This window comes from Pongo abelii, chromosome 8, assembly GCF_028885655.2.
Source record: "Pongo abelii isolate AG06213 chromosome 8, NHGRI_mPonAbe1-v2.0_pri, whole genome shotgun sequence".
Classification (NCBI taxonomy): Eukaryota; Metazoa; Chordata; class Mammalia; order Primates; family Hominidae; genus Pongo; species Pongo abelii.
The window spans coordinates 138,216,776-138,229,205 of record NC_071993.2 but is presented as its reverse complement, the minus strand read 5'-3'; the positions used below and the strand labels follow the sequence as shown (position 1 = coordinate 138,229,205).

General features: G+C 47.2%; 1 protein-coding gene across 2 annotated transcripts in view; it reads left to right on the top strand.

The window, feature by feature from the left end:
* The window catches only part of TCERG1L (transcription elongation regulator 1 like), a 228,086-nt gene extending 216,064 nt beyond the window's left edge, over positions 1 to 12,022 (top strand). Inside the window, exons 10-12 of one of the 2 annotated variants that reach the window (XM_009245942.3) lie at positions 134 to 223; positions 6,092 to 6,210; positions 11,096 to 12,022. In XM_009245942.3, the coding sequence (XP_009244217.3) occupies positions 134 to 223; positions 6,092 to 6,210; positions 11,096 to 11,252 (366 nt within the window). In that variant the 3' untranslated portion in view covers positions 11,253 to 12,022. The remainder of the gene's footprint in view (positions 1 to 133; positions 224 to 6,091; positions 6,211 to 11,095) is intronic. The other variant, XM_054523071.2, reaches the window with a different exon arrangement.
* The last annotated feature ends 408 nt before the right edge of the window (positions 12,023 to 12,430 follow it).

Below are 12,430 nucleotides of genomic sequence, written 5' to 3'. Positions count from 1 at the left end.
CACATGACGGAATCTATTGTACTTTAATGCTGGTTTTTGTTTGTTTGTTTGTTTTTAACCATGGATCATTTCAGCGTGGCTCCAGGCTTAGCATTAGATGCTAACAGCAACTCTATTGAATATCTTTCTTTAGGTATCAGCATTTTCTACCTGGGAGAAAGAATTACACAAAATCGTGTTTGACCCACGCTATCTCCTGCTCAACTCTGAGGAACGAAAGCAGGTAACGGGGTGGGAAGGCACTTTGACTGCAGAGACGCGGCATGAAAGCGACTGTTGCATCCTGGATCTGGGGAGCTTTTCATTGCTAAATAACAGACACCCATGTTGTAAATTTGGCCAGTGGCTTGCGAGCTTGTGAACAAAAGAGTTAGAGGGACTGAGGAAGGTTATTCTGGTCATTATTCTTACCTCAGTATTTGGTTATGACCCTGGAAGACAAATACTTTTAAAGATGAACACGTAAATTTTAGGAACATTAACCCTCATTCCAAATGACTATAAATCATATGTTAAAAATACGAAATAATTAAGGTATTATATAAAGATAGTGAAAGAGGTGGTCTTACATAAGACCTTAAGGTTTTGTATGCTTAAAGTCTTACATAATATTAAAGTTGTCAGAATCAAAATGAAGTCACTAATGTTAAGAATGGAGGAAGGCCATGAAGAGAGGGTTCTCCTACTTGTATACCTGGTAACTATAAAGACTCTACGAGAACCAGAGTCTTGCACACAAGGCCGTCAAAACCTTTTATTTTATTTTATTTCATTTTATTTTAGACCGGATCTGGCTCTGTTGCCCAGGCTGGAGTACAGTGGTGCAGTCTTGGCTCACTGCAACCTCCACTTCCTGGGCTCAAGCCATCCTCCCACCTCAGCCTCCTGAGTAGCTGGGACTACAGGCACCAGCCGCCACGCCTGGCTAATTTTTGTACTTTTTGTAGAGATGTGGTTGCTGTATATTCCCCAGGCTCATCTTGAACTCCTGGGCTCAAGCAATCCTTCCATCTCGGGCTCCGAAAGTGTTGGGATTACAGGCGTGAGCCACCGCACCTGGCTCTTCACAACCTTATACACACAAAAAGCACTTCTGCAAGGACACCTGCCCAACAACTGCCTGTCCAACCTCAGACTGGCTTCGTCCTGTTACGGATCTCTGTAGCCAAAGATAATTATTTCAAAACAATGATTTAATCCTCTCATTTATTTTTCCTTAAAAATTATTGTCTTTTTTTTACCTCCCTGAGTATTCTTGTCATTTACGATGGCATGTGTATTCCCATTGCAATGCTCTCTTCCCAAATAAGCATCCGTTTCATTTCAGAGAGCCTCTCTTTGCGTGTTCTTCAGGTTGACAATAACAGTGATGAAATAGGAGTGGTCCAGAGAACAATAGCAGCACAGTGAAGGGTGGAGTTCTACAAAACACCACCCAGAAAACACAGAATTGATTGATCAGAGGGGGTTCTCTGGGGGCTATTTTAAGGAGAGACTTGCCAGGGGTCTGCCCTAGCTTTTCACAAAGCGGGTCCCTGAGCCAACACTGCTTTCCATATCAAACAGACAGAGGGACAGATGGCATTGACTCACAGGAGGGGCCTGTTTTTGCTGGGAGAGGGACCGATGGTCTGACGGCATTAGCGGGCACAGCCTGGGTCTGTGTGGCCCGTGGAGCGCGTCTGAGAAGGGCACTGAGATAGACTCTGGAAGGTCCGGACTTCCCTGCCCCAGTTAGACTCCATGTGTGCAGTCACGTCTTGCCCTCTCTTTGCCTTTTGAGTTCAGAAAAGATGCACCTGGAAGGGGAGCTATCAAGAAGAGCTGCTGAAAACAGAAGAGCCAGAGTTAATTAGGGGAGGAGGGGTTCTGTGACCAGGGGCCCCCACGTTGGTGTCCACTGGATTTCTCACACCAGCAGAGTCTGATAAAGCCCCAGACAGAGGGTATGGGAATTGCCATTTTATTTTCAATTCCGTGCTCTGCTCATAAAGTCCCTTTAAGCAAATGCCTGAGATGGTGTCAGTGAAGCACGAACCCACAGAGTCTCAGTCACATGGACCTGCGTTGCTCGTTGTAACCAGCTCCCACTCTGTCCTCACTCCCGTTCCCAGCCCTCGCCCCACCACTCCGCTCATTGGCACTGGACCCTCTCCCTGGAGCAGGCTCAGGGGTAGGCTGGGCAGTGTGACGTGTTCCCAGGGTTGACTGCCTTGGAATACAGAACTTGAACCTTTCAAGAACTTGGAACTAATAATATTTTATTGTCTTCTAGCTGAGTTTCATTTTCTATAAAGAAATATTTTAAAATATGCGAAATGTGTTATCATAGTCTCAAAATAATGCTACAATAGAGTTAGCTGAGTTTGGGTGTTATATATATTTTTTCCTATAGCAAAGGAAAACCATAGACATTAATAACTGGTCATATTTCACCCTTTTGTTGCAATTTTAAAAATCAAAAATTTCACCTATGGGCTGGGCACGATGGCTTATGCCTGTAATCCCAGCACTTTGGGAGGCCGAGGTGGGCTGATCACCTGAGGTCAGGAGTTCAAGACCAGCCTGGACAACATGGCAAAAGCCTGTCTTTACTAAAAAATGCCAAAAATTAGCCAAGTGTAGTGGTGCTTGCTTGTAATCCCAGCTACTCAGGAGGTTGAGGCAGGAGAATCACTTGAAACCGGGAGGCAGAGGTTGCAGTGAGCCGAGATCATGCCACTGCACTCCAGCCCGGGCAACAACAGCAAAACTCCATCTCAAAAAAAAAAAAAAAAAAAAAATCAGCTGTGAAAAAGCATAACAAGGAGCCTGTGATTTTATGTGACAGAATCACTGAAGGACACAGGCAGGAGCCATAAACCGGGCAGTGTCTAAAAATCATCAGTACATCTGGGGTGTGTGTGGCGTGTGTGGCATGTGTGCTGTGTGTGGCGTGTGGGTTGTGTGTGGCGTGCGTGGCGCATGCCACGTGTGCCACCACCGACTTGTTTGCTGTTGTCAGTTGTTCTCTCTCTGTGCCATGGATACCTTTCGAGGCCGTTAGTCCCTTTAAAAAACATTGAATAAGTAAGATCATCCCCACTGCAAAAAGAAAATTCCAATTTATGATCAAGCCCCTTGCAAATATTCTAGTTTAAATGCTAAGGCACATCTCTTAGAACAACTGGGAAAACAGGGGCCCAGTCTGCTTGCTGGATGGAAGTGGTTCATGGCAGGGCAGGGCTGGCCCCCCGATGTCTGGGGGACGTGGGCATCCCACCCAGGGCTCATCCAAGGGAGCACTGTGAGGCTGGACCTTCCTCAGGCCATTGTCAGAGAAAGCAGATGCCAACCCTGATGGGGTTGGGCCTGCCTGGGCTGGGATGCCCTGGCCTTGCCTGGGTGGGTCCTCTGCAAATAGATGAGATGAGAATATAGCTCATGCTAAGTACCTACCCATTGCCTGGGGAAAACCTTTTAACGTCCCTGTGAAATCACCCAGAGGAAACTGTGGGCCTGTCCTAACATCCTGCAACTTGGTCCCAGAAGGTCCAGTGGGAAAGAGGAGGAAGCAGGCCACGCCGTAGCCAGTGCACTGGAGGGTCCAGAGAGCGCTCAGAAGAAATGCCTGCAACCTCATCAAAGGGGAGCATGGCAGCCCGTATGAGGAATGGGATGGAAAGAAATCATAGCTGGACCCCATCCAAAGACCACAGTCCTATTTAGGAAGAAATTGGGTTAGAAGTATCAGACATAGAATCTGTACAGGACCCAGTGTCACACAGCGTTTTCATGGGGAAAGCTAAGACCCCGGTGTGAAAATCACAGCCCTTCCTCTGCCGGGTGAGCTGCACGGGAGAAGAGGGTGATCCTACACAGAATCAGGGTCGAGAGAGTGTGAATCAGGCCTGTTTCTATGGCAACAAATAGTGTTTTGTTTTATTGTGCTAGAACATACAGCAATGATAACAGCCCATGGAATCTCTTTTAAAAAGTCATGCTCCACTTTGGATAAAGCTGGTATAATTTGTTAAGGATTAAAAACAAAACCTGTGATGTTAAATTATAGCAGCATAAAATAAAGTAACAGAGCAAAGCGAGAGGAAAGAGAGAAGCATTTGATGAGATGGAGAAATGGTTCTAGGCAGAGAGAGAAGCAGGCATTTCTGAAGAGCCCTGACCCCACAGCCAGCCAGGCTTTCTCTCCAGGTCTAAAATTAATAGAGCAAAACTCTAGCTAATGATGGAGCCACATGCTTTTATTTGGATAATAACCCTGCATTCGTTTTTTATTAGTTAAATATAAGATAACTGAGAACTTACATTGCTATTTGCCTGGAAGGTATAAGAAGCCAATTATGGCCTGGTGTGGTGGCTCACGCCTGTAATCCCAGCACTTTGGAAGGCTGAGGCGGGTGGATCACCTGAGGTCAGGAGTTCGCAACCAGGCTGGTCAACATGGTGAAACCCTGTCTCTACTAAAAATACAAAAAAAATTAGCCGGGCGTGGTGGCACACATCTATAGTCCCAGCTACTTGGGAGGCTGAGGCGGGAGAATTGCTTGAATCCAGGAGGCAGAGGTTGCAGTGAGCCGAGATCGTGCCATTGCACTCCAGCCTGGGCAATAGAGTGAGACTCTGTCTCAAAACAAAAAAAAAAAAAAGAAAGAATAAAGAAGCCAATCATATTCTTACTTACATATACATGCACATATTCTCAATTTAAGTCATATTTGTGGATGTTTCATTTTGCTGCTGTATCTTCAGGGGACCAGTGGCATTTTGTGTTCATAATCCTGTAAAGGTTTGCCACTACTAACATGGAATCTGAAACAATAAGACAAAGTGGGAAGAGAGCCGCTCGGGAGAAGGGGCTGGGTGCTGCTGGGGTTGAGGCTTTCACCTGCTCACCCTTGCTTTCTCCTCCCCACTCGCTTGGCATGAGTGTAGAAGAAGCTGCCTGCTTGGTCCTCGGTCACATTCTAGGATCTGCCTGGCTGTTGGTTGGATTGGTGCACAGTTGCTATTTATTGGCCTGATAGGATCCTATGTGGACTTTCTCTGTTATTTTCATTTATGTTTGCATAAACACTTATCTTCAGTTTATTTTTAATGTTCTTGAGTTTGGGGTAGCATTAGGAATGAAAGAACTTTGTCCCTCTTTGACTCTGTAGTCTATAAATGACCATTTTTCGCTTGTTAGAACAATGATCCATCTTACTCTGACAGAGAAGAGGTTCTGTGGCCTGTCACAAAGAGATTGCATCTCGTTATGCGGGCTGCCAGGTTCCAGGAGAAGTGCCCTGGAGCCTTGCTCAGAATTGCCTGCCAGCTGATGTGCGTGTTCCTCCCACTGAGGAGCAGGGTTTTCCTGTTTGGGGCAGCATATGAGATGCATTTCTGGTCAGACAGGGGCGTGCCCAGTGCCCGAGGGTCAGGCCTCTTGGCCAGTTGTTTCCACACTGATGACCCAGGCAGCCTGGCATCCCGTGACCTCCTCAGAAGAGACCGCTTATGCACCCTGAGTCCTCCCCAAGGCACCAGATGCCCAGGTTCACAAATGGGGATCAGAGATGCAGAATTTACTTTCTTTCCACAAGTTAAGGTCATTTTTGGAAGACTCAAATGTCAATTACGTCACCCTAGGAAGTGACTAGCGCGAACTAAGTGCTCTACTGTATTCTGGTGCCACTGGCCGTGATGAGAAAGTGAGGAGGCCACGCATTACGGATGCTGCTCAGAGGCCACAGTGAGGACCACTGCAGCCTATAGCACGGGTTCCAAACTGCCACTTGGTTCCAGACACCTGCAGAGAGGCAGCTAAGTCATTCTCCGGGTTTCTCCAGCAGGGCTGTTTCACGTTTGACCCAGAAATGGCGCCTGCATGTAGAGAAACGCCGGGCCGTGTGGGCACCCAGGTTTAATTATTCAGACCGCTTGGATCCTTGAGAGCTATGCTGAAAGGCTATTGCTCATAACTCCAGCAGCTGTAAACAAGAACAGCTTTTGCTATAGATTCTTGCTGCTTTCTCATGTTGTGCTTGGAATACAAGATTTCATTTCTGATATGCAATTTCGTGATGTTTTTCTTCTGTGTCTGTGTTTTAAGATATTTGAACAGTTTGTCAAGACAAGAATAAAAGAAGAATACAAGGAAAAGAAAAGTAAATTGCTGCTAGCCAAAGAAGAATTCAAGAAACTTCTAGAAGAATCTAAAGTGTCTCCCAGGTATGGAGAGAGAAATATACCGGATGATTTCTGGGGCTGGGAACTTACCAATGACAAGAGGACTCTTCAGGTTTGTTTTTGTTAAATCGTGTAACCCAGCCTTCCACAGACACGAAAGTGTGAGCTTTGAAGACCTGCCCTTGAGACCAGCCTGGCTCCCCTCTATCATGCTGCCTGTCATGAGCCTCCAAATGTCCCTCTCATCAGTCCTGGGAAAGTGGGCTATTTGCTAACCAACTGCATCACAACCATTTTATTCCTAAGCTGCATGCATTTCGAACATCAGCAGCCCTGACGGACCCAAATCACCAATCAATACGTGAGCACTCGTGAGATGAGGTCCAGTTTCTGATCTAATGATTAAGAAGCAAAAATGCAAAGCTAACTACAAACAATAGCGCCATAACCCCTACCACACCGCTTGGCTCCAGATGTCCTAACAGTTGGTCCCAGAGTAAAATGAAGATTTGATACACTGGTGAAGTGAACTGAGTTAACTGGGTTGCCAAAACTTACTAAAATAATAAATGAGGCATTATTTCCATGAAATAAGACACACTTATAAGAAAATAGATGTTAGACATTGGAAGAATACATAAGCTTAACTCTTTCTTAAAAATTAGCTTTAATTGACTGATCTTTAAAAAGTAATGAACATGGGCTGGGCGCGGTGGCTCATGCCTGTAATCCCAGCACTTTGGGAGGCCAAGGCAGGCGGATCATGAGGTCAGGAGATCAAGACCATCCTGGCTAACATGGTGAAACACCATCTCTACTAAAAATACAAAAAATTAGCCGGGCGTGGTGGCGGGCGCCTGTAGTCCCAGCTACTCGGGAGGCTGAGACAGGACAATGGCGTGAACCCGGGAGGCGGAGGTTGCAGTGAGCCGAGATCGCGCCACTGCACTCCAGCCTGGGAGACAGAGTGAGACTCCGTCTCAAAAAATAAATAAATAAATAACAAGTAATGAACATGTACTACTTTTAGAACTATAAAACTGTAAGTTTTGTAAGCATAAAAATGGTTAACAATGTATTTTTATTTTAGACTGGAAGACGCAGCATCAGTTTTTTGTTCTTTTTTTTTTTTTTTTTTGAGACAGACTCTTGCTCTGTCACTCAGGCTGTAGTGCAACGGCACTATCTTGGTTCACTGTAACCTTTGCTTCCAGGGTTCAAGCAATTCTCCCTGCTTCAACCTCCCAAGTAGCTGGGATAACAGGCACCCACTACCATGCCCAGCTAATTTTTGTATTTTTAGTAGAGATAGGGTTTCACCATGTTGACCAGGTTGCAGGCTGGTCTTGAACTCCTGACCTCAGGTGATCCACCCGCCTTGACCTCCCAAAGTGCTTGGATTACAGTCATGAGACACCATGCCCAGCCAGAATCAGTTTTTTCTTTCTTTCTTTCTTTTTTTTTTTTTGAGATGGAGTCGCTGTGTTGCCCAGGCTGGAGTGCAGTGGCGTGATCTCGGCTCACTGCAAGCTCTGCCTCCTGGGTACATGCCAAGTAGCTGGGAATACAGGCACCTGCCACCACGCTGGGCTAATTTTTGTATTTTTAGTAGAGAAGTAGAGACGGGGTTTCACCGTGTTAGCCAGGATGGTCTGGATCTCCTGATCTTGTGATCCACCCGCATTGGCCTCCCAAAGTGCTGGGATTACAGGGGTGAGCCACCGCCCCTGGCCCAGCATCAGTTTTTAAATGGACATTAATTGATGCTTTCTATGAAGGCATAGGCCCCCTTTTTTTGACCTGTGATTTGGTTGATCAAGAATTAGGTGACCTAAGTTAGTGCTAGTTACACAATCCTCATAAAACTTCTCTAACTATTCTAAGGACAGGTACTTTCTGAATGGGGAAAAAAATAGCATGAATTATCTTCATCACAAGTGCTAATGTAGACAAGGAAATGTGTGTCCCGTTGCTTGCAACTTGTGATTTTCTATGGTTAAAGCAGTCATGAGAATGCTGGGTTCTAGCCATGGCTTAGTTGTGTCCACCCACCAGGTGGCCATGGGACAGAGGCAAAGGAGGCAAGGGCTCGGGAAAGGTGCTGGAGCCCCTTCTCTGCCTTAGTTCACAGCCTGGCCCTGGCCCATCTTCTCCCGGCCATGAGGTAAGTATCGGACCTTCCTGTGCTTCCAAGCCCTCCTCCAAATGGGAGGATGACCTCACACACCTCAGAAAGTGACGAGGAGGATGGCGTGAGGGGCTGCAGGGAGGAACCCCAGCGGTGCCTGGCAGGCAGGAGGAGCTCCGAAAGTGATAGCTGTCATTACTGCTACTGAGACCGTCATTACTATTAAAGACATTTGGCCAGTATTCTCTCTCTATTGATAAACCAGCAGCAATAAGCCACATACTCCCCTTCCCATGAATACATCATGAAAACAACGGAAAAAATATTCGGAATGCATTGAGCCATTTCAAAAAGATGACGTACACACATACACGCACACAGAAGGAAAACGAGGGGTAGAAATTAGAAGGGAGTTAAACTGACCCTTTTAAAATGAGAGTTAACTGCTTGCTATTTTTTAAAATAAATTTTATTGTATATATTTCAACTATACAACATAATGTTAAGGGCACATAGAGATAAGATGCTTACTATAATGTAGCAAATTATTTTAAAATTTACACTTGGATATATTGCTTTGATAATTATAAAGCTATTTTTTTTTATTTTTAAAGTAGCTAAGTTTGCAACATTTCAAAAACTTTTTCCAGATCTTCTGTGTACTTTTCTGTAGGCATCCTAGTGAAACATGTACAATTCGAATGACCGCATGCTGGCCAGCCAGGCGCGTCCCCATGCAGGCCACGTGGGCCTCTTAGAAGCAGCCTTCTGGGGCTGTGTAGCCTCCTGCAGCCATACAATCCCATCCTGGTCGCCCGTCTCAGCCTCGGTCCTGAGCAGCCTGTGGGAATGGTGGCGATGGGACAGTCCAGAACACTCCTGGACAGCCCCTAGCCCCAGCCCTGCCCGCCTCTCAGGAGAGCAGCCACCAGGGACTGGGTCCTAGCCAGGTGGGGTTGGCCACCTGGTGGGGTTGACACCTGGTGTTCCTTCCTGAAAGCTGCAGCAGCCGCCTCCTTCGTGTCAGGCTGGCCCAAGTCCCACTTAGCCGAGGGAGAGCAGAGATCCAGGGCCTGTGCATCAGCTGACCTTCGTGAGTTCACAGCACAGCTCATCAGCATCAGCAGAAAGCCGGTGCTGCCCCTTGGCATGGCTAAGGGGCCACAGAAGCGGGAGGCTCCCTTTCTTTTCAGGGACATTTCTAGCAGCTGTCTAGCTGTCTAGGGCCTGTCTAGCAGCTGCCCCTGTCCAGCCCTAACTGAGAATGTGTAGACGCCTGTCTAGCCAGGGCAGCGTGGAACAAGCCCAGGCAAGTCTGACCGTTTGACTCATCCCCCGCAGGTCGGGTGCACACCAAGGTGGTTACATCAGTAAAGGAAGGAAGGGGGAAGGAGGGAGAGAAGGAAGAAAGGAACGGGGAGAAAAGGAGGGAGAGAGAGAAGGAGGAAGGGAAGGCAGGGGAGAGGGCAGGAAGGACGGAGGGAGGAAGAGGGAAGCCAGAGAGAAGCGCTTTTCTTGCGAGAGATGTGTAAACAAGCACCCCCACAGACGGAGAGCAGGAAAACGGCAGCGCCTTGAGGAAGGAATGAGACGAATTGTTCAATGACAGAAATGAGCATGAGTCTGCTAATTATTTGTCTTGTCTTCTAACAGCCATGTCGGCATAATCTTGTTGTTTGTATATTTCAGAAGCTATTAAGTTATAATAATTTAACACAATAATTCAGTGTCTGCAAGGAAGTATAAAATTCTCTGTAAAGAGAAATGGGAGGGAATAAGAAGAATCCCCCGAACAAAGAACGTCCACATTTTTCATGCACCCCGGAGCACACTGCCCAGGCCAGGCCCTGCCCGACTGTCGCCGGACAAGCGAGTGCATCTGCATAGGCCAGCAGCTCCAGGCCTTGGCCCCTCTATCCCTGTCCCTGTTCCTGGCTTCAAGTTCAAGGCTAAGAGAACAGGAAGTTGTGGGGCCAATGCCTGCGAAGGTCACGTCGGTCACCGCAGAGGCGCATCCTGTTTTGCCCTCTAAGCTTCCGTAGCCTTGAGAACAGCCTTGCTGGTCGAGGCTGGGTCACTCGCGTTTTCTTACGGGGCGCCACCTGGCCTGGCAGCTCTGACTCGCTCCATCAGTGTTTGGGGCTCACTACTTGCCAGGCACTGGCTGGACATTCAGGGCGTTTATTGGAGAACGAAGCAGATAATGTCTCCCCCATTCGAACATGGGAGTCCAATTCCACAAGTGAGGTTTAACGAGATCACCACTGTGAAGAGGGCTATGATGGAGTCACAGTTCTCTGAGCCTCTAGATAGGACGAGTTTCCCAAAGAAGACGCCCTGGCCTGGTTTCTCATGACGAGCAGCTCTAACTGGGGGAAGAAACAAGGGAAGGGTGTGCCAGGCAGAGGGAACAGTGTAAGAAAGACCGTGGCAGGCAGAGCATGGTGGCAGCAAGGGAGGGGCGGAGGAGACCTGGCAGGCAAAGCTGTGATGGAGGCGGGTGGGGGAGTGACAGCTGCATGAGACGGCTGAGGAGGCTGCTGGGGGCCGCTCATTTCTGGAGACCACTCAGAGGAGAGACGAGGGGGTCCTGCAAGTGAGGGTGGGTCAGGGCCCTGCAGGACCCGGGTGAGGAGCAGGCACGGCTGGCCAGAGCCGCTCATCCACCAGGTGCCCTGCCGCCCACGGCCAGGCCTGGTGGAAGGGCTGGCTGCTTGCTCAGGCAGTGCCGCTGCAGGATCTCTGGGGAGGCCAGAGTTGCTCTCTGGAAGGTGTCTCAGGAAACTCTTTCTTTTTCAGGACCACGTTTAAGGAGTTTGCAGAGAAATACGGCCGGGATCAGAGGTTCCGACTTGTTCAAAAAAGAAAGGACCAGGAGCATTTTTTCAACCAATTCATACTTATTCTTAAGAAACGGGACAAGGAAAACAGACTAAGGCTGCGGAAAATGAGATGAGTTTGTGAAAAAATGCAATAAGCCCGGGGGTTGGCCCTGGGCGTGCCGGGGGTGAGAAGGTTACGGTGGAGACGGACACGGGCGTGGGGCGGCCGGGACCTGCACGGCCCAGCGGGCACCGGCGCTGCGGGGTCTTCGTTCTCAGAGGATTACTGTTTCATATTGAAGCTCTCTCTTTTGTACGTTCAGAGTTTGATGCATTTCTAATCACCATGATACGTCGATCCCTTCATTGTTTTAATTATGCAAATTACTTGTAATATACACAAATTATCAATCCACTGCAGGACTGTGGGGAAGCAGGAACAAGAGCCTCTGTAACAATCTCAAGGCGTTTGTGTTATCACCTAAGATGATTAGTGAAAACTTTTCTGAAAACCTTTGTGAATTACTTCGTTCCTCCAAGATTCCCGTGGTGTTGAGGAATTCCTTACTCTGTCCCTAGATCTCAGTCTCGTTTCTGAGTAGCAGCAATAGGGTTTTCATCATTCATCATAGTGACAACTGTGAGCATCCCACACCTGGACCGTGGATCACTTACAGGTTTCCAAGGGTGGCCGCGCGTTCCCCTCAGAGGGGCGTCCCGGCCTGGAACAGGGAGCCACGCTGGTTGCCACTGGTCCTACTTCAAAAGAATTATTTTGTACAAAATCATCATATTAATATTTGAGTTATTTTTATTGTATGCCCAGAGTTTGCATGAGATTTTTTCTCATCATCTTTGTATAAAAAATTTTTAATTTTTTTAATCAATAAATATTTTAAACCAGTGTGTGTGTGTGACTAAGACATTCCTCATGATCTTAAGCAGCAAAATTGTGTTTCAACTAAAGATACCCAGTTTTGAAAGATTCAGGGAGAAAAAAAATCCTGATGATTGCAATAAGGGCCATGAAAATGCCACTCACACAAAATCTCACTTTTCAACATACTTAGTAGTCCTGGGTGGAACCACGTTTGGCAAAACCTTCACTAATTAATTGCATTCCTTAAACTATTAAATATCCATTCATTTATTTTAAGATTTGTGGAGTTCTCTGTTCAGATACAATATCTTTGTCCCCTAATAAACAGTGACACAGACTCCTCACCTACCTTCTTAATTAGTTCCCATGAGAATACTTTTTTCCACACTTACTAGGATGTAATTGGGCAAGGTGGGATCCACTCTCCACTGA